The sequence below is a fragment of the Moschus berezovskii genome, chromosome 11 (assembly GCF_049115385.1).
Source record: "Moschus berezovskii isolate FMDL1 chromosome 11, NW_MosBer_1.0, whole genome shotgun sequence".
Classification (NCBI taxonomy): Eukaryota; Metazoa; Chordata; class Mammalia; order Artiodactyla; family Moschidae; genus Moschus; species Moschus berezovskii.
Window position 1 is genome coordinate 4,755,263 of NC_142470.1, and position 24,091 is coordinate 4,779,353.

Genomic DNA, 24,091 nt, shown 5'->3' on the forward strand with positions numbered 1-24,091 from the left:
CGAACCCATGTCTCCTGCATTGGCAGGCAGATTCTTTACTACCGAGACACCTGGGAAGCCCCTCAACCTCCAGAAGTATGAGAAATAAGTGTCTGTTGATGAAGCCTCCCAGTCTATGGCATTTTGTTATGGTAAGCAGAGCTGATGGAGGCAGACAGGTAAAGCCTTTTACATCTCTTCCTGTCCTTGCAAATGAGCACATAAGCCACCAATTTTAGCATGCTGCCTTTGAGGGATCTTTGGGTTTTCTGTCTGGGAATTAGAGCCCATGCAAACCCACTTTTCTTGAGCTCTGTGCCACCTTTAGCATCTGCTGGCACACAGTAGCCTATGTACTTTGATCTACAACTTTTTGATACCTCTCCCCCCCGTTTTTTTGCAAGGATAATGCAAAATGCAGCTCACAGGCCTGTCTCACACCTTATTAAAACATCATTTCCCCTGCCTTGTTCCCAGATCTCTGTGCTTAATCATAGAAAGGCAGCTTGTTCAAATATACATTCCTCTTGTTTGGAAAGTTCTGTTGGCTTGTCTTCCTGCTCACCCTGCCTGCATATTTTGTAACCCTGCCTCACGGAGGCTGTTCTTATTAAATATCAAAATTTGCTCATTGGAAAGTTGCTTGTAAACTTAATTAACTCTCTGTCAGTGGGTGAGTTAACTTTCTCCCTTTAATTTCAGCCTGCTTGGTCATGGTTTTCCCTACTCTGACCTGTGCCTGTTAAAGACTTGGTAAATAGTTTTGAAATGCCAGTTGGTGATATATGGGCCTCTTTAGCATTTCTTTGATTTATGTGCAGTGCTGTGGAAAAAGGCAAAGAAAGCAAATTATATGGCAAAAAATGTTGCCAATCTTCACTTTTTTACTCGTAGTTTTAAAAAGTATACTTATCAATCACATCTGATGGATTTTCTTTTTTATAAAGATTGAAAATTTAACTATTTGAAGACTCTTGCAGTGCAGGTTTTGTGTCTGCTTAGTCAAGTGTGGTTTAGAGCTTGGGATAGAGTGTCAGAACTCTAGAAGTTCTTTCAGTCTCTGCTGTGTGTCCTGCTAGGACACTCTTCAACAATATATGCTGGAAACAGATTTTTTTTTAATAAGTGTCAGAATCTTCTTAACAGTGGAAGCATTTTGCATTCATGTTTCAAATCCTGAATCTGTGCAGTGGGCCAACAAGAGTTGTATCTTTAGAGTAGCTAATTGTTAGTGGTCTGAAGTTTCCTTGTGTAGCCTATTCATGATGAGTTCCAAGTGGAGATTGACTTCTTCAACCAGTGAGTTGACAAATATTTTTTAGATTGTCCTATATGGTGGATTCAAATTCCAGTGTGTCTGAGCTGCCTGGGTGGCTTCTTACAGTGTTCATTCCTGGGCTCCCTGGTAGAAATTCGAATCCAGCAGATTTAAGGTGGGGCCGTGGAACCTGCATTTTTGGGGGGCATTCTGTAGGTGATTCGAGCTTCCCAGGTGGCGCAAGTGGCAAAGAACCCACCTGCCCATGCAGGAGACATAAGAGATGCAGGTTTGATCCCTGGGTTGGAAAGATTCCCCTCTAATATTCTTGCCTGGAGAATCCCATGGACAGAGGGGCCTGGTGGGCTACAGTCCATGGGGTCACAAAGAGTCGGGCATGACTGGAGCAGCTTCAGCACACACGCAGTGTAGGTGGTTCTGGTGCGGATGGGCTCAGGCCGTTTTGAGAAATGACTTGAGGACTCTAGCGCCCTTTGCTTGTGCCACTCCCAGGCCCGACGTCCTCAGGGGCACCCCTTCCCCAGTCGTCTACCAGATAAAGCCCGCAGAAAGTCCATGCTGCCCGGGAGGGTGTGGGTTTTCAATCTGTGTGGGCCGGGCGTGTGGGTCTGGCTGTGCGCGGTTCCCGTGATGCCTCTGTGCCCCTTCTGAGTGTTTCCTTACTTCTTCATTCGTCAAGTACTTACTGAGCTACAGCTGTGGGCCAGGCGCTGCTCTGGGTGTTGGAGCCACAGTGGTGATGAAGAGAGCCGGAGTCTGGGTCTCAGTGGCGCTTTTACATCCAGCTAGTGTGTGTTGTTGGTGGGCGAGGGGTCGAACGGGGGATGTGTACACTAAACCCAGGAAAAAACTGTATGCATCAAATACCTCTTTGGATTTACTGCTGTGATTAAGGTGAGACCCTGTGATGTGATGAGATGGCCTCCCAGAAGGTGAAGCTCAGGTTGAGACTCGAGTGACAGGAAGACAGAAGTGGTGCCCGCCCGCCACTGCATGTCCCAGGTCCGCAGCTCCTCCTCCAGAGCTTTCGCGTCTGTGTTCTGGATTTTGAATTTTCTGGATTATTGAAAGGTAGTGTGGTTCACGTACCACAAAGTTCTCCAGCAGGGTCTGGGGCAGTACACTGTAACCAAATGTTGTGTATCAAGACGTTTGACTGTTCTCACTAAGTGAGATAAATTAAGATGGAAACAGACTCACATCAGTTCATGTCAGTTTTTGCTGCCACAGGAATTTTGGCACCTATACTGATGAGAAAGCTTTTGACTTTCAGAACTTTTTATACATTTATATATTGCAAAAAAAAAAAATATTGTGGCTCTGTGATGCCAGCTCCTTGTCCAGCCTTCATTTCTCTGGTGTGAATGAACAGGCACTCCCTGGGTGAAGAGATGGTGTGTGCACGTTTGCACCCTCACAGGGCAGCAGGCAGGGACCTGGGTGTGACGCGTTCCCATCTGCTGAGGACCTGTTTGTGGATTCTCTGGCTCTCTCCGCTTCCCCGCGAGCCTCACAGCAGACCCGTATTAACTGAGTGACTGGGAAAGGCCGAGCTGGGGAGGAGGGGAGGCCGTGGAGCCCCGCCGTCCTCCCACTCTGCAGGGCCTTCTGCGTGAAGGTGATTCAGAGTCCAGATTCCCTCCATACTCTGGCATCTAGTTCAGGTCTCCTGGAGCTGTCCCCTGCTACTTATGTATTCATCTATTCATTTACTTTAAAAAACACTTTGATACAAGGGTTTGTTAAAAAAAGCAAAGCAAAAAGGAAATAAAAATGAAAATCCTTCCGGAGAACATGCCAAGTTCTGGAGAAGCCATCGAGTGTCATGGTTGCAGAGCAGGGACTCTGGGTCCAAGCTGTCCAGATTCCAGGCCTTACCAGCTCCATCACCTTACTCCATGACCTCCTCTTACCATCTTTGGCTCCATTTTCCTCATCTGTAAAATAGAGCTAATAGTACCTGTCTCATAAGGTGGTTGTATAGATCAATTGAGTTAAGTGAATTAGAATAAAACTTAGTTACAACGAGCCCTATGTATACAATGTGTGTGCTTAGTTGTTCAGTCGTGTCTGAGTCTTTGTGGCCCCCGTGGACTGTAGCCCGCCGGGCTCCTCTGTCCATGGGATTCTCCAGGCAAGGATACTGGCATGGGTTGCCATTTCCTCCTCCAGGGGATCTTCCCCACCCAGGGTTCAAAACCACATCTCTTGCGTCTCCCTCGCTGGCAGGCAGGTTCTTTACCACTCGCGCCGCCTGGGAAGCCCTGTTGTGTACTTTGGTTCATGTTGTTATTATTGTGATGCTGAGCACTGTTCTAGACACTTGGGACCTAGCAGTGAAGCCTAGGGAGCTCTGTGGAGCTCTTAGCTGGCTCTCATGGAGCTTGTATTCTAGGCAAGTCTTGACCCTCTAAAAGCAGAGAACATTTCTTTTTACATCCATCCATGTCTAGCACCATACTCGGCACCCATCAAGTCATCCCATTCTCAGCAAGGATTTATTGAACATCCATGCAGGCCCCTCTGCTAAGCCTGTGAGGCTTGTTAAACGATGTGAGACAGTCTGGCAAAGACAGATACACAAAAAACCATACTCTAGGGTACAGTCCTCAGCCCTGTAAAAGGTGCTTCAGAAAGACTTGTGGACTGGCTTGCACAAGCTTCAGCTTTTCTCAGCTTCTACCTGCCAGGTACTTAAGGGAAAAGGCACTGTATTTAACTGAGTATCCTGTAACTAAAGGAGACACTAGGTGTGGCGCCAGTTGCCTATTGTTTTCCTGTCTCTGGTCCCAGTGGAAGCTGCTTCTGAACATCTGGTTGGATGTAGCTGATGGTAGTTGTGTTGTTACTGTTTCTTCTCAGACATTCCTGGCTGCCTGCTGCTGGTCCCCATTTTGGTTATTGGACTTGTTCTTCATAGCACAATTCGGAATTTCAGTAGGGCTACAAAGCATCATAGAAGTAAATAAATAACTAGGCCATCAGAGTAACCCATTTTGTATCAGAGGCTCAGCTCTCTTGTAGTCCTGCCATCCCTGTACACTCCCCAGCCCAGATCCACCCAGAAACAGGCCTGTTTTTCATTGGCTCATCTCTGACTTTTCATCAGAGGCAGGGCCTGGCTCAGTGACCCCTCACACTCAGTCTAACTGTTAATGGCTCAGCAACCTCAGCCGAGTTACAATCATAGCAAACATTCCTGTATTTTGTGCCAGCCAGTTTGCTCAGTGCTTTCACATGCTTAATTTTCACTGACTCTGAGAACCTGACTGTGATTTTGCTTCTTGAAACTCCAGATTGCTTCTAGGGTAATCAGGTGGTATCGAGTAGCAGTATTATCTGTGATAGAAGAGAAGAGAACTGAGACTCTGGGAAGCTGAATAACTCACCTAAGTTCACAGCTGATTAAGTGGAGAGTTGATGGTTTATATTCAGGTGGTTGACTACATACCTACACTCTTAATGGATTAAGAAGCTGCCTCAGTCCTGTTGATCAGTAGAAATAAACTGACCTGTCGTTCATTTTAAACCAAAAACATATCTGTTGTATGTGTGACTTTTGCCTTTCTTTTTCCCTCCAAAAGAAAATATCTTTGTGCCACAGTTGTCGTAAGAAAATCCTACATTGACTCCTGCTTTTACTTTTTCTCATATTTCCTCAGTCAGAACTTAAACCAACAGAAAACCTTCAGTAGTCCAATAAAGAAGGAAACAAGTACAGTTCAGTCCACCCTCTGTATTCGTGGGTTCTGCCTCCTCAGATTCAACCAACTGCAGAGAGAAAATATTTGGGAAAAAAAAATTCCAGAAAGCTCCAAAAAGAAAAACTTGAATTTGCTGTCACTGGCAACTATTCACAGAGCATCTGCCTTGTTCTTAGAACTACTTACATAACATGTACATTGTATTAGGTGTTATTATGCAAGTAACTGAGAGATGGTTTAAAGTATCCAGGAGGATGTGTGTAGGTTATATGCAGATGCTGCACCATTTACATGAGGGACTTACATGTCTGTGGAGTTTGGTACCCACCTCAGGTCCTAGATCCAGTCACCCGCAGATACCTAGGGACAACTGTACTCAGAGAGTCTGGAGAGAGACTTTGATCTTCCTGTGCTGAGTTCTTTGTCAGCTGCCTGAGAAATACTGTATAACTTTCTTGTTTAGTGCATCAAGGTTAGGCCAAGTTTCTGGGCATTTTAATTGTTCGTAGCTTTAAAACCAGTCTCCACAGTATCCTGGAAGGAACTTCCACATGGATCTTCTCATTGCCTTTGTGTGGAGTGCTTCCCGTGTTTCCACAGGCCCCATACAGCTGTCTTGGGTTCTGTGGAGAATTTTACACAGTCGACCACGAGGCATCACAGTGTGATGGATTGCTCTCCTTGTTTGTACAAGAAAAGCCAAGCTGGGGCGCCTCCTCAGCATACCTGCTGGTTCAGATCAGCCTGGAGGGGGCAGTTTTTCTCTTTTCCATTACACTTGCCAGTTTATTATCTGACATGTTTAGAGTGACGGTGTTTGATTAAAAGAAGCGAAGTGAAAGTCGTTCAGTTGTGTCCGACTCTTTGTGGCCCCATGGACTATACAGTCCATGGAATTCTCCAGGCCAGAGTACTGGAGTGGGTAGCCTTTCCCTTCTCCAGGGGATCTTCCCAACCCAGGGATTGAACCAAGGTCTCCTGCATTGTGGGCAGATTCTTTACCAGCTGAGCTGCAAGGGAAGCCCAAGAATACTGGAGTGGATATCCTATCCCTTTGCCAATGGATCTTCCAACCCAGAAATCGAACCAGGGTCTCCTGCATTGCAGGTGGATTCTTTACCAACTGAGCTATGAGGGAAGCCCTCATTAAAAGGCAGTACTTTTACTTAGTTGTGAACATTCTCATTCCTGGCATTGTTGGAAGAGGTGAATTTGGGGGCATAGTCACTTCTGATAATCACGAGACCACCTTGTTCCCAGGATGCTGGGCCCTGTGCTTAAGTCTTTTGTCATATAACTTCGTTCCTACCACTGAACGTTCCATTTCTTCGTCTGTAAGAGGAGGCTACCATCCCTCTCTCCATGGGGTTGTTGTGCTATAAGGAGAAAGCACTGTTAAAGTTCACTCTAGGGAGTGTGCTCAGTCAACAGGAGAACAGCTTTGTCCTTGTGAGAGAAAAAAAATCCCCCCCACTCCTCTTTATTGGACTGAGTAAGAAACAGGCTCAGAGGGGAGAGAAAGCACCCAGAGATGCCTGGATACTTATGCTGAAGCTAAGGTTTGAACTCAGGGCCATCTGACTACAAAGCTTGTCCCCCTGCCTGGTGGTCACACTGCCTCTGGAGTTTCAACCTTTCTGCCAGAGTACAAAGGAAAGCACTTGCCTCCTTAGACTTATTGCCCCTTAAGCCACCTGACCTTGTTCCTCCTATTCCTGAAGGGAAAAGGCAGTTGTTAAAAATGATCAATAAAAAAAATGCATCTTCCTGAATGTTTTCTTCTATTTCCTGATTCCTGCTCTCACAGGCCTTTGACCTGAGCAGCTCACTGTTCCTTTCTTTCCACTCCTGTTATTCTCAGCTTGTCTGACATCATGGTTATAATCTTTTAAAGTCAGTGATTGTAAGGCCATTTCCTGTTCTTCCTCCTTCTGAGTCGCATCTGTGCTTCCTTTCCTTCTTCCCTGCCTCCTGGCTTCATTTCCTGGGTAAGGGAGGGGTAGGGTGAGGCTGGTCAGACCCCTGATTTGGAGCCAGTTGCCTCCCAGCCGATGACTGGTTGATGGAAGGAAGCAGAAGAAGCTGATGAGGGCTGCCTTTGATGGTCATTGAAATGATGCTTAAAGCAGAAACGAGCATTTCATGACCTGAGATAAAGGAGGAGTTAAACTGTCCAACTACATTTAAGCCGACTTTGAGTGCATTGGAATAACTTTTTCTACCTATAAAAGAAGTTTATAATAATCTAATTGGAATTTTAAATTGATCAGATTGATCATTTAAAAAAAATCATGTTTGCTAGTTTTTTGACTGAAGTCTTTTCAGTGATAACTCGGCAAAGGATTAATGCTCAGAAGTCAGTGGCTAGAATCCAGGTATGGAAGTGTCCGGTGATTTTCACGTTACTCATTTCTCAGTTGGAAAAAACCCCCCATTTTCTTTTAGGGGAGGAAGAGGGAAAAATAAACAGCCAGGGACATACCTATTATATGGAAATATTCAGTTCTTCCCACAGACCTCACCTATGAATGTTTGGGGAGAATAACAAACTAGTATTTGTCAACAGGCATGTGCTACTTGCTGGGCCTCCACTTCTCTTTTGGTCAGTGATAGAGAAAGGTCTGGGACACATTTTGTGTGGGATATAGTGCAGTGTGTGAACGGATAGTGACTCTAGGGTAGTTTAGGCTTAACTACGGATGGCCCTTCTGGCATGGACTGCTTCCCCTCATCAGAATGCAGGAGAGCAAGATTGCCGCCATGTTGTCTTCTTCACAGAGTGTGTTCTCACTGTTGCCGTCCGTAACAAGCTGGTTCAGTTCAGTTCAGTTCAGTCGCTCAGTCGTGTCCGACTCTCTGCGACCCCATGAATCACAGCACGCCAGGCCTCCCTGTCCATCACCAACTCCCGGAGTTCACTCAAACTCATGTCCATCGAGTCGGTGATGCCATCCAGCCATCTCATTCTCTGTCGTCCCCTTCTCCTCCCGCCCTCAATCCTTCCCAGCATCAGACTCTTTTCCAGTGAGTCAGTTCGTCGTATGAGGTGGCCAAAGTATTGGAGTTTCAGCTTTAGCATCAGTCCTTCCAGTGAACACCCAGGACTGGTCTCCTCTAGAATGGACTGGTTGGATCTCCTTAGGATGCCCTTATCAGTGCGCTGTCAGATTTGCCTTGATCCTGTTTGTATTTCCTGCCTGCATCTTCCTAAGTGGCCCTGTGACCTTCCCCCAAGATCCTTATGAGCTTGTGCATTGCACTCTGGGACCACTCAGGTACAGAGGCTGAGAGCCTGGTGTGAAATGTGAGGTGGTTCACAGGAGATGGGCAACACCCTTGTCTGTCAGTGTTTGTAGCTCGTCTTTCCTTTTTGGCTTTCTTTTGTCTGCTTTCTCTCTCCCTCTACAAATAGTCCCTGTGATGGATGTTTCCTCCATTTTTAGCTGCATTCACAGTTTACCGTTTAGTGAATCTGTTTGGATATCTGAGTGATAACTTTTCCGACTGATTGGCATCTTCTAAGTATGATAACGTGCATACAGCTGTAGTATAAACAGAAGCAGTTGTGGAGAAAGGCCTATTAATAAAGGTGTGAGTTCTGAAACATTCCAGAGGCACAATTCTAAACAGGCCTAAACATTACAGATATTTAAGAAAGAAAAAGGTTGCTGTCTGTCCTCTTGGTTTACTTCTTTGACAGTTTTAAAGTCTGGACATTTGAGGATTCACGTGCAGGAAGAAAGAAGCCAGACAGCCTTCAGGATGTAAATGATGCCACAGTTGAGCAGAAGCGGGTCCCTTGGTTTGGTGTCCTGCTTTCATGGTAATTGAAAAGCCTGAACCCAGCTTCCCAGGAGAACAAATGGGCAAATAAATTGGAGGCTTCCTTCTTATGGTTTATTGATGCTGTTTTGCCCAAATAAAGAGATCATTGGCCCATAAAAGCTCAAATCTGAGGGTGTTTTTCTGCCTTTCTTTCTTTCTTTCATACTGGCTATTTGAAAGAAGCATTAGGAGATAAAAAGAGAAAAGAAGCTAATATCATTGTCTAATATTTAGATAAAAATCCAAGCAAAACAATCAAATTTATGGTATTTTTCTGTAGCTGTTTTCCTTGGCACGGATAATACCAGGCAACCTTGCTTATTTCTTTCCTTAGAGTTATGTTCAAAAGAAGAAACAGGGCTTTATTGTAATACATGGTTCTTTCTCATTAGCTGGGAACAAAACACATTTCAATAATGAGGGGCAAAGGTCTCTGCAACTCAGAGTGGTGATGAAGTGTTCCTAGTTTTGCACAAATATTGGTTTTAGTTGAAAGCTTAATGGTTTAGGAGAAATATGACTCCTAAGTATGAGGATGAGAATCTCACAGTAGCCTCCCCCACCCCCAGTGCTGCATACGCATGTGGCAGCTTCATGGCGTGTGGCTCAAGCCAGGTGTCTGTGGCGTGAACTGACCCCGGTGTCCTGTGTCCCTGGAGTGGGGTTTGGGCTTGGCGTGCGCTCTCACCTCCTGGAGGGGTTTTCAGGGCCCTTAGGCCCACCAGCTCTGGTTTTCTGGTCAGTGCTCTGCAGGGGGAGTGGTCCTCCATGGCTAATGTCCTTGCCTGTTACTGTCATGATGTATTACACAGTTTCTCAAAGAGAATCCTAAGTAAAAACAGATTATGCATGTGGCTGCTCCTGGGCAATGAGATGATTTATAAAAACCCACGAAGCACTCCACGAGCACAGTTGCCCCGTTAGGACACTGTCAAGGCTGCAGGAAGGTCAGATGTGTTACTGCTAAGTCTAGAAACTAGGTTTTTGACAATCTTGAGGTGTCTGTGGTTTCTTGATTCTTTTGTCTTTGAAGTTTTTGTTGCTAAATGGTATTAAAAGCGTAAAATGAGAGCATTTACAACTTCCCTAAACTCCTCACCTTAGAAATAACTGGAGTCAGTAAGAGGAAAAAGGCATGTGACATCTCAGTGCTGAAAGGTGAGAGTGAGGGAGCGGACAGGAGCCGGCAGACGCTGGTGGTGCCCCATCCTCCTTCCCTCAGCTCTGGCTCCAGGCCTGAGAAGAAGGGCTGCGTTTTGCGGCCTGAGCAGCGAGATGCCGGGTCCCTCAGTTAAAAAGATGCAGCACACGGAAACCAACAGAACAAGTGTGTGAGTTGAACCTGAAGGGCCTGTTTCCCTTTCACCATGTGTGCGACCCTGGGCTGTGACCTCTTTACGATCAGTCCCCTCTCATATAAAGTGGGGTCGAGTGGAGGTGGAGGGTGGCTTCTCCACGCCTCCTCTCTGACGGTAGAATTCTGTGATTTGAAGCAATCGGAGGGCAGTCCCTATGAAGGCCTTTTCCTGAGCTCAAGCCTGCAGAGGGGTTCGACATACCTGCTCTTTTAACATTTAGAATAAGAGGGAGTCAGGACTCTTTCATGGCTCTTTCATGACAGTGAACATCTGCAAAGCCGAGAGTTTGCCTTTGTTAGGTACCAGCCTCGAGAGGGTTGTCTGATGGAGTCGTTCTGTTCTCTAGGTTGGCTCCAGTCACAGGCCAGGCCAGGGCAGCGTCACCAGTCAGCCAGCCCACTTATCAGTTGACAAATCCATTAGCATCTCCAGTACTTAACGCACTACCCTGCATGCTGTAGAGATTACAGAGATATCAGTAGAAACAAGGCTGTGTCCTCACGATACGTCTCCCTCGTGGCCAGCTTCATTCCTGGCCCAAGAAAGAACACCAGGCCCCCCTACCTGGATGCCATGTCCCAGAGACAGAGAGGAGCTCTGTGCAGGGAGGAGGGTTGGGGCTCTCCAGCCCTTGATCTCTTCTTCCACTCCTGTAGGCCCGATGTGCTCAGGCAGCCAGAATTTATCATAGCTTGGCTCTGTCGCATTCTTCATCCAGAGGGTTTAGTTACTGAAGTACCAATGTGCCTTCCTAGCATTCTTAGGAACCTATTATGTAATTCTGTGTAAAGTGATTTTTAAAAAATGGAGTTGAAATGCCTTGGCTTCCCTGGTGGCTCAGAGGTTAAAGCGTCTGCAATGCGGGAGACCTGGGTTCGATCCCTGGGTTGGGAAGATTCCCTGGAGAAGGAAATGGCAACCCACTCCAGTATTCTTGCCTGGAGAATCCCATGGATGCATGAGCCTGGTGGACTACAGTCCACAGTTGATTTCTGTTGTTTGCAAACAAAGATCAACGTGTCTTCCTAGCATTCTTAGGAACCTATATGTAATTCTGTGTAAAGTGATTTTTAAAAAATGGAGTTGCAATGCCTTAAGGTTAAGGAGAACTCTGTCATTGCTGTTTTCAACTTGCTCCCCCCTCCCCAAAGAAGCCTTTGATGGAAAAGAAAATGATGATTTTCATGGTAGGAAGAATCAAACCTTGATTGAGCTGGCTTATAAATTTTGAGGTTTTTGAATGTCAGTTTTCTTAAAGTGGGATTCAGGCCGTATGGCACAGGGAGGATCACGTAGCTTATGAATAGATGCTGTACCCCAGACCCCAGGGGGGTTCTAGCAAACACATCTGCTTTTAAGTTCTAGGCCTGATTGAATGCCAGTGGCTTAATCGGTATATTGAATGTGACCAGTGTGATGAATTTCCTTCTGTTTTCTTCTCAAGCTTCTGTCTATTGTAGAACATGTCCTTTATTCATCTTGGAGCAGGTAGAGCATTCAGAACAGTGTGGAACATGGAAAACCAGTTGGAGGACTGACTAAGTGCACCATTGCTCACTTGATTTTCTGAACCTGAGATTTAAATCAGAAACTTTGCATTTGAGTTCTGTTTTTAAAATAATTTCCTTTCATATTGTTTCCTCTCAGTCTGTCATTTGTAATTTGAAGCATATTAAAGCTAACTGGATTTGAGCCTCAATAATTTGGACTTTAAAGACCTCAGGCTATCCAGAGGAAAAGGGTTTGCTGTTGTATGAAATTGTAGGGACATTACTTCACCAGTTTTTGGTGAAGCCAAATACCCTTGTGATGTCTTTAGAAGCCTAGAGCTTGGACTTAAACTTCACAGCTTGGTGGGTCCTTGGAGAAAATGTCATGCAAATGAGCCGTGTAAGATCGCACAGCTTTTATTAGTAGCAGGTCCAGCAGCGCATTCTAGAGGCTCTTGGTCTGTACATTGGAGTTCACCAGGACCTGATCACATTCCGCATTTGTGCATGTCTAACATTACTAAAGTAGGAAGTCAAGAAACACCTGGAGTAACAGGCAAATTTGGCCTTGGAGCACCGAATGAAGCAGGGCAAAGGCTAATAGAGTTTTGCCAAGAGAACGCACTGGTCATAGCAAACACCCACTTCCAACAACACAAGAGAAGACTCTACACATGGACATCACCAGATGGTCAACACCGAAATCAGATTATTTATATTCTTTGCAGCCAAAGATGGAGAAGCTCTATACAGTTAGCAAAAACAAGACCAGGAGCTGACTGTGGCTCAGATCATGAACTCCTTATTGCCAAATTCAGACTTAAATGGAAGAAAGTAGCGAAAACCACTAGACCATTCAGATATGACCTAAATCAAATCCCTTATGATTATACAGTGGAAGTGAGAAATAGATTTAAGGGACTAGATCTGATAGAGTGCCTGATGAACTCTGGACGGAGGTTCATGACATTGTACAGGAGACAGGGACCAAGACCATCCTCATGGAAAAGAAATGCAAAAAAGCGAAATGGCTGTCTGAGGAGGCCTTACAAATAGCTTTGAAAAGAAGAGAAGCGAAAAGCAAGATATAAGCATCTGAATGCAGAGTTCCAAAGAATAGCAAGGAGAGATAAGAAAGCCTTCCTCAGTGATCAATGCAAAGAAATAGAGGAAAACAACAGAATAGGAAAAACAAGAGATCTCTTCAAGAAAATTAAAGATTCCAAGGGAACGTTACATGCAAAGATGGGCTCGATAAAGGACAGAAATGGTATGGACCTAACAGAAGCAGAAGATATTAAGAAGAGGTGGCAAGAATACACAGAAGAACTGTACAAAAAAGATCTTCAAGCCAAGATAGTCACGATAACGTGATCACTGACCTAGAGCCAGACATCTTGGAATGTGAAGTCAAGTGGGCCTTAGAAAGCATCACTACGAACAAAGCTAGTGGTGGTGATGGAATTCCAGTTGAGCTATTTCAAATCTTGAAAGATGATGCTGTGAAAGTGCTGCACTCAATATGCCAGCAAATTTGGAAAACTCAGCAGTGGCCACAGGACTGGAAAAGGTCAGTCTTCATTCCAATCCCAAAGAAAGGCAATGCCAAAGAATGCTCAAACTACCGCACAATTGCACTCATCTCACACGCTAGTAAAGTCATGCTCAAAATTCTCCACGCCAGGCTTCAGCAATATGTGAACCGTGAACTCCCAGATGTTCAAGCAGGTTTTAGAAAAGGCAGAGGCACCAAATTGCCAACATCCGCTGGATCATGGAGAAAGCAAGAGAGTTCCAGAAAAACATCTATTTCTGCTTCATTGACTATGCCAAAGCCTTTGACTGTGTGGATCACAAAAAACTGTGGAACATTCTGAAAGAGATGGGAATACCAGACCACCTGACCTGCCTCTTGAGAAACCTGTATGCAGGTCAGGAAGCAATAGTCAGAACTGTACATGGAACAACAGACTGGTTCCAAATAGGAAAATAAATACTCAAGGCTGTATATTGTCATCTTGCTTATTTAACTTATATGCAGAGTACATCATGAGGAACGGTGGGCTAGAAGAAGCCCAAGCTGGAATCAAGATTGCCGGGAGAAATATCAATAACCTCAGATATGCAGATGACACCACCCTTATGGCAGAAAGTGAAGAGGAACTCAAAAGCCTCTTGATGAAAGTGAAAGAGAGAGTGAAAAGGTTGGCTTGAAGCTCAACATTCAGAAAACAAAGATCATGGCATCTGGTCCCATCACTTCATGGGAAATAGATGGAAAAACAGTAGAAACAGTGTCAGACTTTATTTTTTTGGGCTCCAAACTCACTGCAGATGCTGATTGCAGCCATGAAATTAAAAGACGCTTACTCCTTGGAAGGAAAGTTATGACCAACCTTGATAGTATATTAAAAGGCAGAGACATTACTTTGCCAACCAAGGTCCGTCTAGTCAAGGCTATGGTTTTTCCAGTGGTCATGTATGGATGTGAGAGTTGGACTGTGAAGAAAGCTGATCGCCGAAGAATTGATGCTTTTGAACTGTGGTGTTGGAGAAGACTCTTGAGAGTCCCTTGGACTGCAAGGAGATCCAACCAGTCCATTCTAAAGGAGATCAATCCTGGGTGTTCATTGGAAGGACTGATGCTAAAGCTGAAACTCCAATACTTTGGCTACCTCATGCGACGAGTTGACTCACTGGAAAAGACTCTGATGCTGGGAAAAGTTGGGGGTGGGAGGAGACGGGGACGACAGAGAATGAGATGGCTGGATGGCATCACCGACTCTGTGGACATGAGTTTGAGTGTACTCCGGGAGTTGGTGATGGACAGGGAGTCCTGGCGTGCTGTGATTCATGGGGTCGTGGAGAGTCAGACACGACTGAGCGACTGAACTGAATATTACTAAAACAGCATTTATTCAGTAAATCATGGTTTTCCTAATTCAAGGTGATGTTTCCCTCAGATCATTATGAGGTGTTGAAAATATCGCAGGCATAGAGCTAATTAGTAGGTTAATTGATTAGAAAAGTCTTTAGGTTGAGAACTGACCGAAAAATATGACGTTCGTTATAGAAAGTGGAAGTTTGACATGAATAGATAGGTTTCTGTTGGAACCGAGAAATTTGCTCTCAAAATTCAGGGAACACGGAAATAGCTAGGACTGCCAAGCAGCAGTCAATAAAGACCCCTTCCCCCCAGCTGGCCACACAGCACTCGCATTCCCCCAGCTGCGAGACATGAAGTTCAGAGAATGGACTGTTTTATTTCTCTCCCACTTTCATTTTACTCTTGCTGGTTAGTGGAGAAATGATCGTGGATAGAAAAATCACATTATAACTTTGATAAGTTGCCTTTTGAAATAGAGTTGTTTCCATGCCACAGACATTTGGAGGGAAGTATGTTTATTGAAATATATTTTTATAGAAAATATTACCAAACCTGTAATGGAACACTTGTGGCAGTATTTTGAGGAGTGATATGTTCTTAATGTTAATTTGTGGATTAACTCTGAACTCCCTTCTGCTGTTTTAAAACCATTGGCTGAGTGAACATTTTCCAAGAGTCTTTGCAGATCTACGCAGTGTTTCATGGAATGGAGTATTTAGTGCTTAAATAATGTATAAATCCAGTTGGACAGGAGCTGCCTGTCAGTTTTATTAACTTTGACCTTTTCTCCCATTATAAAGATGCTTCGGTAAATATTTAATGGGCCACTTATAGATCTTGACAGTCGGAGCTGTTGTTCCTGGAAACTGGGAACCGTATATATGATTAACAAATGTCGCTTAATCGCCATGAGTCTGCTTTCAAGGGCAGGTTTTGTTCTGGGAGAAGAAAACTCCTTCCGTCTCCACATGCTCTTGGGTGTGGCGTACATTAGGAGCATCCAAGATGGTAGAAGTCTCATCGGAACCCTGGGAAGGACAGACAGCAGCTAGCATGCATTTCTGCTGTTGGGGATTTTTGTTTGTTTGAGCAAATGATCAAAATGATGCCAGGTGGGCAAAATCACCCTGCCACTCTGCATAGTTAGCAGGACTCTTCCACTCAAAAGAGTCAGCAGGGCTGGAATGGCTGAGCTTGCATGGACCCTAATAAGATACAAAGGAGAAGGAGAGCCAGAAGGAGAGACGATTCCTGGAGCCAGGAGTGGCCCCTGCCAAGCTGTCTTTCCCTTTAATTCCATAAAGCCCCATGCATATTGCACTCATTGCAAATTCTGGTTGGGAGGATCGAAACCCAAGTAGCTGACATTTTGAAACATTGTCTTTCAAACTTGTACTGTCCCTTGCTTCCATTGATTTCCCATTTAAGAAATCTGTAGGAGAAAAATAAATTTGAGCAAAATTCATTGGTCTGCGATGAGTTGTTAGAGCCAAATTATGCCCCCCTTTTTCCACCTCGAGAAGAGCTCATTTTTATTATGAATGTGATATGTCTTTGTCTTGTATTGTGTAGCCATAAGGCTTCCACAGCAAATCGACCAAGTAAATCAAGAGCCTGTTAAAAAGCAATATGGATGCTCCAAACACAGACATTTCAGTCTTTCCTGGGTCACTGGATATCTTCATTTTTATAGCCACTTTCAAGAAGCAGATCATTTCAATTGGTTGTGTTTTCTTTCACTCTCTGTTTGTGTGCAGTGGCTTTACGGGAGGCCATTTATTTTTCAGAACGTTTTTACCCTTTGCATCCAGGGCCCAACCCCTTTTATGTGGTGGTCACCAATTTCATTACCATGAGCTGTAATGTAGCTGACTCTGCAAAGGAAGTCTGTGCCGTGGAAGAGTGTTTTGAAAAGAAATTCAGAGCTGCAGAATGAATTACTATTTGTATGTTCAGTTCATTCTAAATAAATGTTAAGTGAAGTCTCTTAGTCGTGTCCTACTCTTTGCGACCCCATTGACTGCAGCCCACCAGGCTCATCCGTCCATGGGATTCTCCAGGCAAGAATACTGGACTGGGTTGCCATTTCCTTCTCCAGGGGATCTTCCCCACCCAGGGATTGAACCCAGGTCTCCTGCATTGCAGGCAGACGCTTTAACCTCTGAGCCACCAGGGAAGCCCAAATAAATGTTCAGTTCAGTTCAGTTCAGTTTGAGGAGGGAAAAAGAAACATGTTGTATGTTATAAATGGTCTCAATCCAAGTTTCTTAGCTTGGTGTTTTCACGTTCGAATGTTTTATTTACGTCTGTTCAAAATTGGGATATCTTTCAAGGATAATTTTGTTATAGAGATGGATGACAACTCTTCACATCTGAAGTACAAAAGTATGGGATTTAGAAAGGAAAATGGGTGTCACTGTCACATGTCAAGTTGGAGATAAGCTTCATTTGGTAACTAGTGAGAGTGGTGAGCTGTATTGTAAATCAAAAGATCCTGGTGATTGGGGTTGAGGGCAGGGGGCGACTGCCTGCGTGGGGCACAGGGGAGCTTTCTGCAGTGATGGAGGTTGCGTCTTGATGGGGGTGGCAATGTCACAGGTGCATGTTACCAAAATATCATCACGCTGGACACCTAAAATGTATGCATTTTATTTTATGTGAATTATAACTCAATAAAGGTTTTCGTAAAAGTCCTGTTTGGTTTTGAACTAGGCAGTATTATTTCTCTTTTCCAATAGAGAAAGTCTAGAGGAGTAAAATGATCTGTCCTGAGTAACCTCGAAGCTCAGCAGTTTGTCCAGAACAAAGCAAACGATGTTGGCTCTGAGCCCGCTTAGAGTCTGCGGCTTCCTCACTTGTATTGTTCCAGTTGCATGTGCATGGAGTGGAATTAACTTCTGCAGCCAGTTCTCTTCAGTGAGCCTGTATCCATTTGTGTACATTGTCATGAGATACATTTGTGTGCTTATTTTTGTGATCGATACTTGTATCTTAACCACTGGGAACAGCAGCCCAGCTGTATGTTTGAATCTATTTATGATCAGCCTGTTGTGCTCCTGTTGACCGCAGTGGACTGTGAGTTATGTTTTTTTATTATAAGCAAGACATGACAGTAGCAAGAGTTCCTGGAACTAGTTTTTTTTTTTTTAAGGAAACCTACTGGATTCTCTTTTTAAAAAATGACATAAGCTTTAAAACCATTTACATAAAGCGGATGTGAACAGAAGTGAAGAAGGAAGTAAAAAAATACCTCAATTCTACTTAGAAATACACTGTTAACCTTTTAGAGGGAATGTTTTAACCTTCTGGAGAATGTTTGTTTTTAAGTGCCTCTTTGTTTACAATACCTTTTTTTTTTAAATTCAACACAATGATGTTGTAAAGTTCTTTATGTATTTACCCAATTTCCATCTTATTATTGGGCATTTAGATTGGTTCCAGTTCTTTATCATTTTGTAGTGCCATGATGAGGATCCTTATTCATGTTTGTTTTCCTGTTGTCTGATTATCTCCTATGAATACATTTCTTGAAGCAAGAAGTTAGCAGGTATATTTGAAATTATTAAAAATGTTCTGAGCTGGTAAGATGTATCAAGTATTGATAGTTTAATAGCCCTTGTTCTGCTTTTACCAAATGTTATTTTTCTTCCCCTTTTGTTTGGTTTTCCTCTGCAGTTGCAGTACCACGCAGGTCTGGCATCTGGCCTTTTGAATCAACAGTCGTTGAAACGTTCCGCTAACCAGATGGGAGTGTCTGCTAAACGTCGACCAAAGGCTCAACCCACGACTCTCGTCTTACCTCCTCAGTGAGTGATGGGCTGGAAACAGTTCTTTCTTCCTCGGTGAACTCTAATTTGTGCTTGTTTTTGGCTGATGGAAACTCATTTTGGCAAGATCATTTCTTTCTTTTAAAAAGGTTTCTGTTAAGATTGGAGACCAAACATGTAGGTCACCTATTTTGCATATGTCTACAAAGAAGCAGTTATAGTGCAATTCCTAGTTTACCTGGTCTGTGTGTGTCTCTAGGACTTTAAGATACCTCATGGCTTATTCTTTGTTTCCTTTCACATTCCCAGAGTTGGCAGAATGTGAGTGCAGTTCTCCATATTTCACAAATGAGACCACCGAGGAGCACGTTTTGGTAAACTGCAGGCCGTCTAGAAAATCTGGTAGCACTGGGAGTAGAATCAGTGCTGGGCTCACTTGTTCTTTTTAAGAGAGTCGTATATGTGCTCTTCCTTCTCCCAGTAGGGGAGAGAGCAGACACTGTAAAGTGTGCGTTCGGATGGGTGGCTTTCTTACGTGTCTGCCTCTGTGTCGCTCCACCTGGATCACGCCACTGGCCACCACTTCCAGAACTCCATGAGGGTTCTTCTCACGCTCCCACCCCTGTACACACACTGCCCCCGCCCTCGGTTGACCACTGTCCTGACTTCTTTGAACACTTAATTTGACCTGTTCTTGAACTTCATATAGGTGCAGTCACACATTTATGTAATCTTTTATATGAGCTGTCTTCACTCAACATAATATCTGTTAGATTGTTTGTTCTTTTTTGTTGCTGCATAGTGTTCCTTTGAACATGCCATAGTTGTTCCACCCATTGGATTGGCCTTTACTCAAAACTTCAGGAGTTGAGAGCCACGGCTCACTCAGTGATGTAGAATCAGAAATTGAACACACCAGTCTTTGCTGGTGGTTTTTCCATTCCACCCAGACTCCCCTGGAAGGAGTGCTGCCTCCCAAAGGCTTGACCTGATTTTTAAACACATTGCCCAGCTCAGCCTGTTCTGTTGTACGCTCTTTCCTTAATATCCTCAGTTACAAACTACATTTTAAAGTTTCCAGTCTGAAAGGGGTTTGCAGGGGAGATTCAGTTGTTTGCCTTTACACAGGATCTCATTTATATTATGTTTGGTTAGCACATATTTATTATACCTCCTGTCTGCCATGCACTGTCCTCAGCTTTGGGGATACGGCACAAGCAAGACAGACATGGTCTCATCTTCCCAAAGCTTTTGATTTATGGGGAGAAAAGGCAAAAAGCAAGTACCCCTAAGCAAATAAATAAACTAGTACAGTAATTTCTGGTTATGGTAAGGACTTCTGAAGGGAACACATAGGGTGGTAATGAGGGGAGGCTGCTTAAAACAGGTGGTCAAAGAAGGCCTCTTCAAGGAGATGGTGCTGGGGGAGACTTAAGAACAGGGAAGAGAAGGACCAGTGAGGAAAACTACAGGGGATGATTCTGGGGGGGTCTCTTCTCTCACCAGTGGATGCTCATAGCCCACCATTTGTATGACTTTCAGGTTTTCTTCACCAGTAGCATTTGCTTCCAGGGTGGGATGAACATAACCAGCTGGCCTCCAGCAAGTTCCTTTTTGTCTGCCACACACACAGGTGCCATCCTTTCCAGAGGCAGCAGGGCCAGCTTCCTCGAGTGATGCAGGATAGAGGGAGTTTTCACCATTTGGCAAAAAGCTTCCTCTGTCTGATGCTTCGCACATGTTGATTTGGTGATTCTACACATCTCAACTTTTGGCTCTCAGAAGTCTAATGGGCCTTATAACTTGTCATCCTCCCTGCATGGCTTGTCTACTGAGGCAGGATACGTGGTGAGAAGTGAAAGACTTTCGAATAGTCCCACAAGACTGGAGCCAGGAGTGTTTGTTGCTAACTCTCTCCCGACAAAAGTCAGTTCTTAGTCCATCTGTTCACCATTTGTTTATTTGCATTGGCTTGAAACCTGTTTACAGGTGACATGCTATTATGAGGACACTTAGAAACTATTTTAAGCAGCAAGGCAATCAACAGACTCTGTTCTCTTGCCAAGAAAAAAAACTGGGTGTTCACAACTGTCATTATAAATTTATAATAAATCACTCAAATACTTAGTTTCAAAGAGAAAAGTGGTTACTGTGCCCTAAGAACGCAGTGTTGAAATGATTTCCTATACTTAATAGCCTCTTTTCCTGTGAAAATTGACTGCAGCCTTTTCATATCCTTGAGCTTTGTGGATTCACATTATCCTGACATCCCTTTTTAGAGCAGCTGTCCAGTAGGCAGGATCTATAACTGAAGGATATTCTGCTCACTTTTCCTGAGCACCTACCATGTGCCACTCCCTGTGTGAGTTGTCAGGAGTAGAGACACCAGTGTATGGCATAGCTGCTGACCTAATTGAATCATACATTGTAAAAAAAAAAAAAAGAAACTAGTAATAAATACATATTGTAGATTTTGAAAAAAATCAAAGGTTATTAAAAAAGAAAATAGTGCTGTCAGCCTGATAAAGGTATCGTTAAAGTTTTGATGGCTGTTCTAGATTTTTTCCCTATGCATGTGTAATATATAATTTTTAAAAACCAGCCTTTAAGAAGAATTGTCTTGTGATACTATTCTGTGTCACATCCCAACATTTATTGTAGTTGTTAGGTTTTAAGGTAGTATAATTTGACCCATGGAGTATTTAAAATTGCCTGTTAATCAGCCGTGTTGTGGTTTTATCTGTAGGACATTTCCTCATTACAGAATTCTTACTGTAAGCATGGTATGACCATAAACTTTGTCTTTAAGGAAGTCCCTTGAACTCCCTTATAAGATAGCACCTAAATGCTCCAAGGTTGCTACGTTTTCATCCATTGCTACAAAACAAATTGTCCCCAGACTTAGTGGGTTTAACAACAGTAAACATAATCACCCATATTTTCGGTGGGTCGGGAGTCTGGGAGTAACCTGGTTCAGAGCCTCTTATAACACTGCCGTCAGATAGCCAGGACCACAGTCATCTGAAAGTTGGACCAGGGTCCAAAGGCCACTTCCAAGGTGGCAGGCAATTTGGTGTTGGCTGTTGGTGGGAGACCTCAGTTCCTCCCCACACAGGCCTCTCCACAGGCTGCCTGAGTGTCCTCTGGACGTGCGGGTGACTCTCCCAGAGCAGGCACACTCAGAGAAGGCGAGCCGGGTAGAGCCTTTTTATGGCTTCACCTCAAGATATGTAGCATCAGTTCCCTCGTTCTGTGGATTAGAAATGAGCCGCCAAGTCTGACTGATGTTCATGGGGAGGGGGTGAGGCGCTCTTTTCTGAAAGGAGGAGTGTCCAAATTTGCAGACATATTTTAAAACTATCACGATTTCCAAAGAGGAGAGACACTGCACAGAGAGTAGGGTGGTGGGACTTGTGAGCCCCATTCTCTTGTTTATCCAGCAGATACTTACTTGGGCCTACAGGTGCTTGGTTCTGTGCTCCGAGCTGGGGATTTGGAGACGAATAAGATAAGATTCTGGCTTTGGGGATGCTCTGAGTAGAAACAGAGGAACAAACGAGCAGTGAGGGATGACCATACTGCAGCATCGTAGTCAAGTGTGCCAGGTGCTAAGGCCCGGATCCTCACGTGCCCGAGAAGGCCATGGCAGTGCTAAGAAAGGCCACGCGGGGACCAGACTTCACTGAATCTCTCCGCTGCCGGCCGGGAGGGGTGGAGGCTTTCCTTGTGGAGAGCTAGGAGCTTTCTTGCGTAGGCCTACAGAACTCTGAGAAAAGGGTTTATTTCTAAACAGTGGAGGAGGCGGTTAAGGGCCAGGGGCTGGCCTTCTCGCTCGCCCTCCCCAGAACTCTGTGTGTCTGTTAGGGCGGAGGCGCTTGGGTTTCTGCATTGGCTTGTGTCAGCAGTTAGGTGGTGTGGAAGCTGCTGCCCCAAAGCCTCTTCCTGAGCATGCTGAGACCACAGTCGTGGCAAGAATGCAGGAGATTTGTACCATCATTGAAGTGTTTGTTTTTAAAATGCAGTTGGCTTTAAAAGCAATAGTCTTTGAAGACTCGGATTCCATGCCTCACCACCACCCCACCAAGTTCCCAGAGGAACTTTGTGGGATTAACAATTCATATCTTTCTCCCCCTCCAAAGACACTTGTAAGGAAACAAGATGCTGTTCATGATGAAAGATCTCTGATCCTGTATTAGCGTTCAGAGGGCCCTGGTGAAGCGACCTCACTCCCTGATTCCCGAGTGTTCTTAAATCTTCTGCAGAAGGACAGACACTATCATTTTCATAAAGGAGGCTGTGTCCCCTGTTGCTGGGTGAACATTGTTCGCCTTTGACCTTGTGGGACTGGGCTCAGTCTGGGAAGTGGCTGTCGCACCTGACTGATCTGTGAGTTGCTTCCGGAGACCCCTGTGTGTCAGCGGGCGCTGTGTTCCTTGGGCCGTCCTGGATGGCAGCTTCAGCTCTACGAGACCTCGCTCTGTGCACTCTTGTGGCAGCCTGGGGTGTTGGTTTTAATCATGGTGGCCAAGTCACACACAATCAGTGTGACTCCTGGGTTTCATCAGAGGTGAAAGACTCTTGTGTGTTCTTATTTTGCACATGTAGATCTCTTTCGGTTTGTTTTTTTTTTTAAATACTTATTTTCATTTATTTGGCTGCACTGGTATGTGGCATCTAGTTTCCCTCCCAGGGATTGAACCCGGGCCACTGCATCGGGAGCTTGGACTCTTAGCCACTGGACCATCAGGGAAGTTCTAGGTTTCACTTAGGTTTGAGGGGGAAATAAAGTTATTTGTTTTACAGAAAGGTTATTTTTAAAAGTATTACCTCCCCCCGCCCCGTCGTCCCCGCCCCCCCCCCCCCCCCCCCCCCGCCGGCTTGAGTCTGTGACACCAGGCGCTTTCTGTGTGTCACGTCATGGTTTGCAGAGAGGTCCTGCTTGTGAGACTGAGGGCACTTCAGAGGCCGCCTTCTCTCATCACTGGGGATGTGCCAGCCCTGCTCGCAGCCCAGAGCAGCCCTTCTGCTCATTCACTGGGTCCAGTGCCCCCTCACCCGCTCCCAAGCGTTTCTCCAGGGGCCTCCTGTTTCTCTCCCACCCCGTCCGTGTTCCCTTTCTCCTGCTTCGTTCTTGGTAGAATGGAAATGGGTGAAGCCCAGAACCATCTCCTGGGAGAACACCGACTCCTAATACCTCCCCCTTTCAGCTTCCCACCCCTGCTCCTCTCTACAGCACAACTCCTTAAAAGAGTTGACTGTACTTGTCCCCAGTTTCTCAACCACCCCAGGCAACAAGCATTCTGATTCTGATCCCTATTCTCTAGTTTTGCCTCTTCTAGCACTCCATGTGAACGGAGTCATGCAGAACACAGTGCTTTCTCCCTCGTTTCTTTTGCTCCACGTGATGTTTTGGAGATTCACTCGTGTTGTGTGTGTCAGCGCTCTGTTCCATTTTATTGCTGAATAGGATTCCTAGATGTTCTCCGGAGTGCACCACTGGTGCTTCCTCACCGTTCGGCATCTGCTTCAGTATTGTCTCAGTCCTCTGAGGGTGCGGGGCGTCTTCACTTCCTGCTCCTGCTCTTGGATGACCTACCTCAGGTTTGAGTAACAACGACGCAAAACCACGTGCCGGGACAAGTGTTGCTGGGGAGCAATGCCACCGATGGAGGCAGTCACTGGCATAATGACACCGTTTGGCCAGCTCGGGGTTCCAGGGTTTGAACAGCAGATTGTCTTGGCATGGCCACTGATTGGGTTCTGGAAGTTGACGTGAAAGAGGCTCATATTCTGCTACCGCCT

At 44.9% G+C, this 24,091-nt stretch overlaps 1 protein-coding gene across 2 annotated transcripts in view; it reads left to right on the plus strand.

Moving 5' to 3' along the window:
* The window catches only part of MED27 (mediator complex subunit 27), a 227,305-nt gene that overhangs the window by 51,486 nt on the left and 151,728 nt on the right, over window positions 1-24,091 (plus strand). For both annotated transcript variants that reach the window (XM_055400683.2, XM_055400684.2), the window contains exon 3: window positions 18,198-18,328. In XM_055400683.2, coding sequence (XP_055256658.1) covers window positions 18,198-18,328 — 131 coding nt within the window. The remainder of the gene's footprint in view (window positions 1-18,197; window positions 18,329-24,091) is intronic.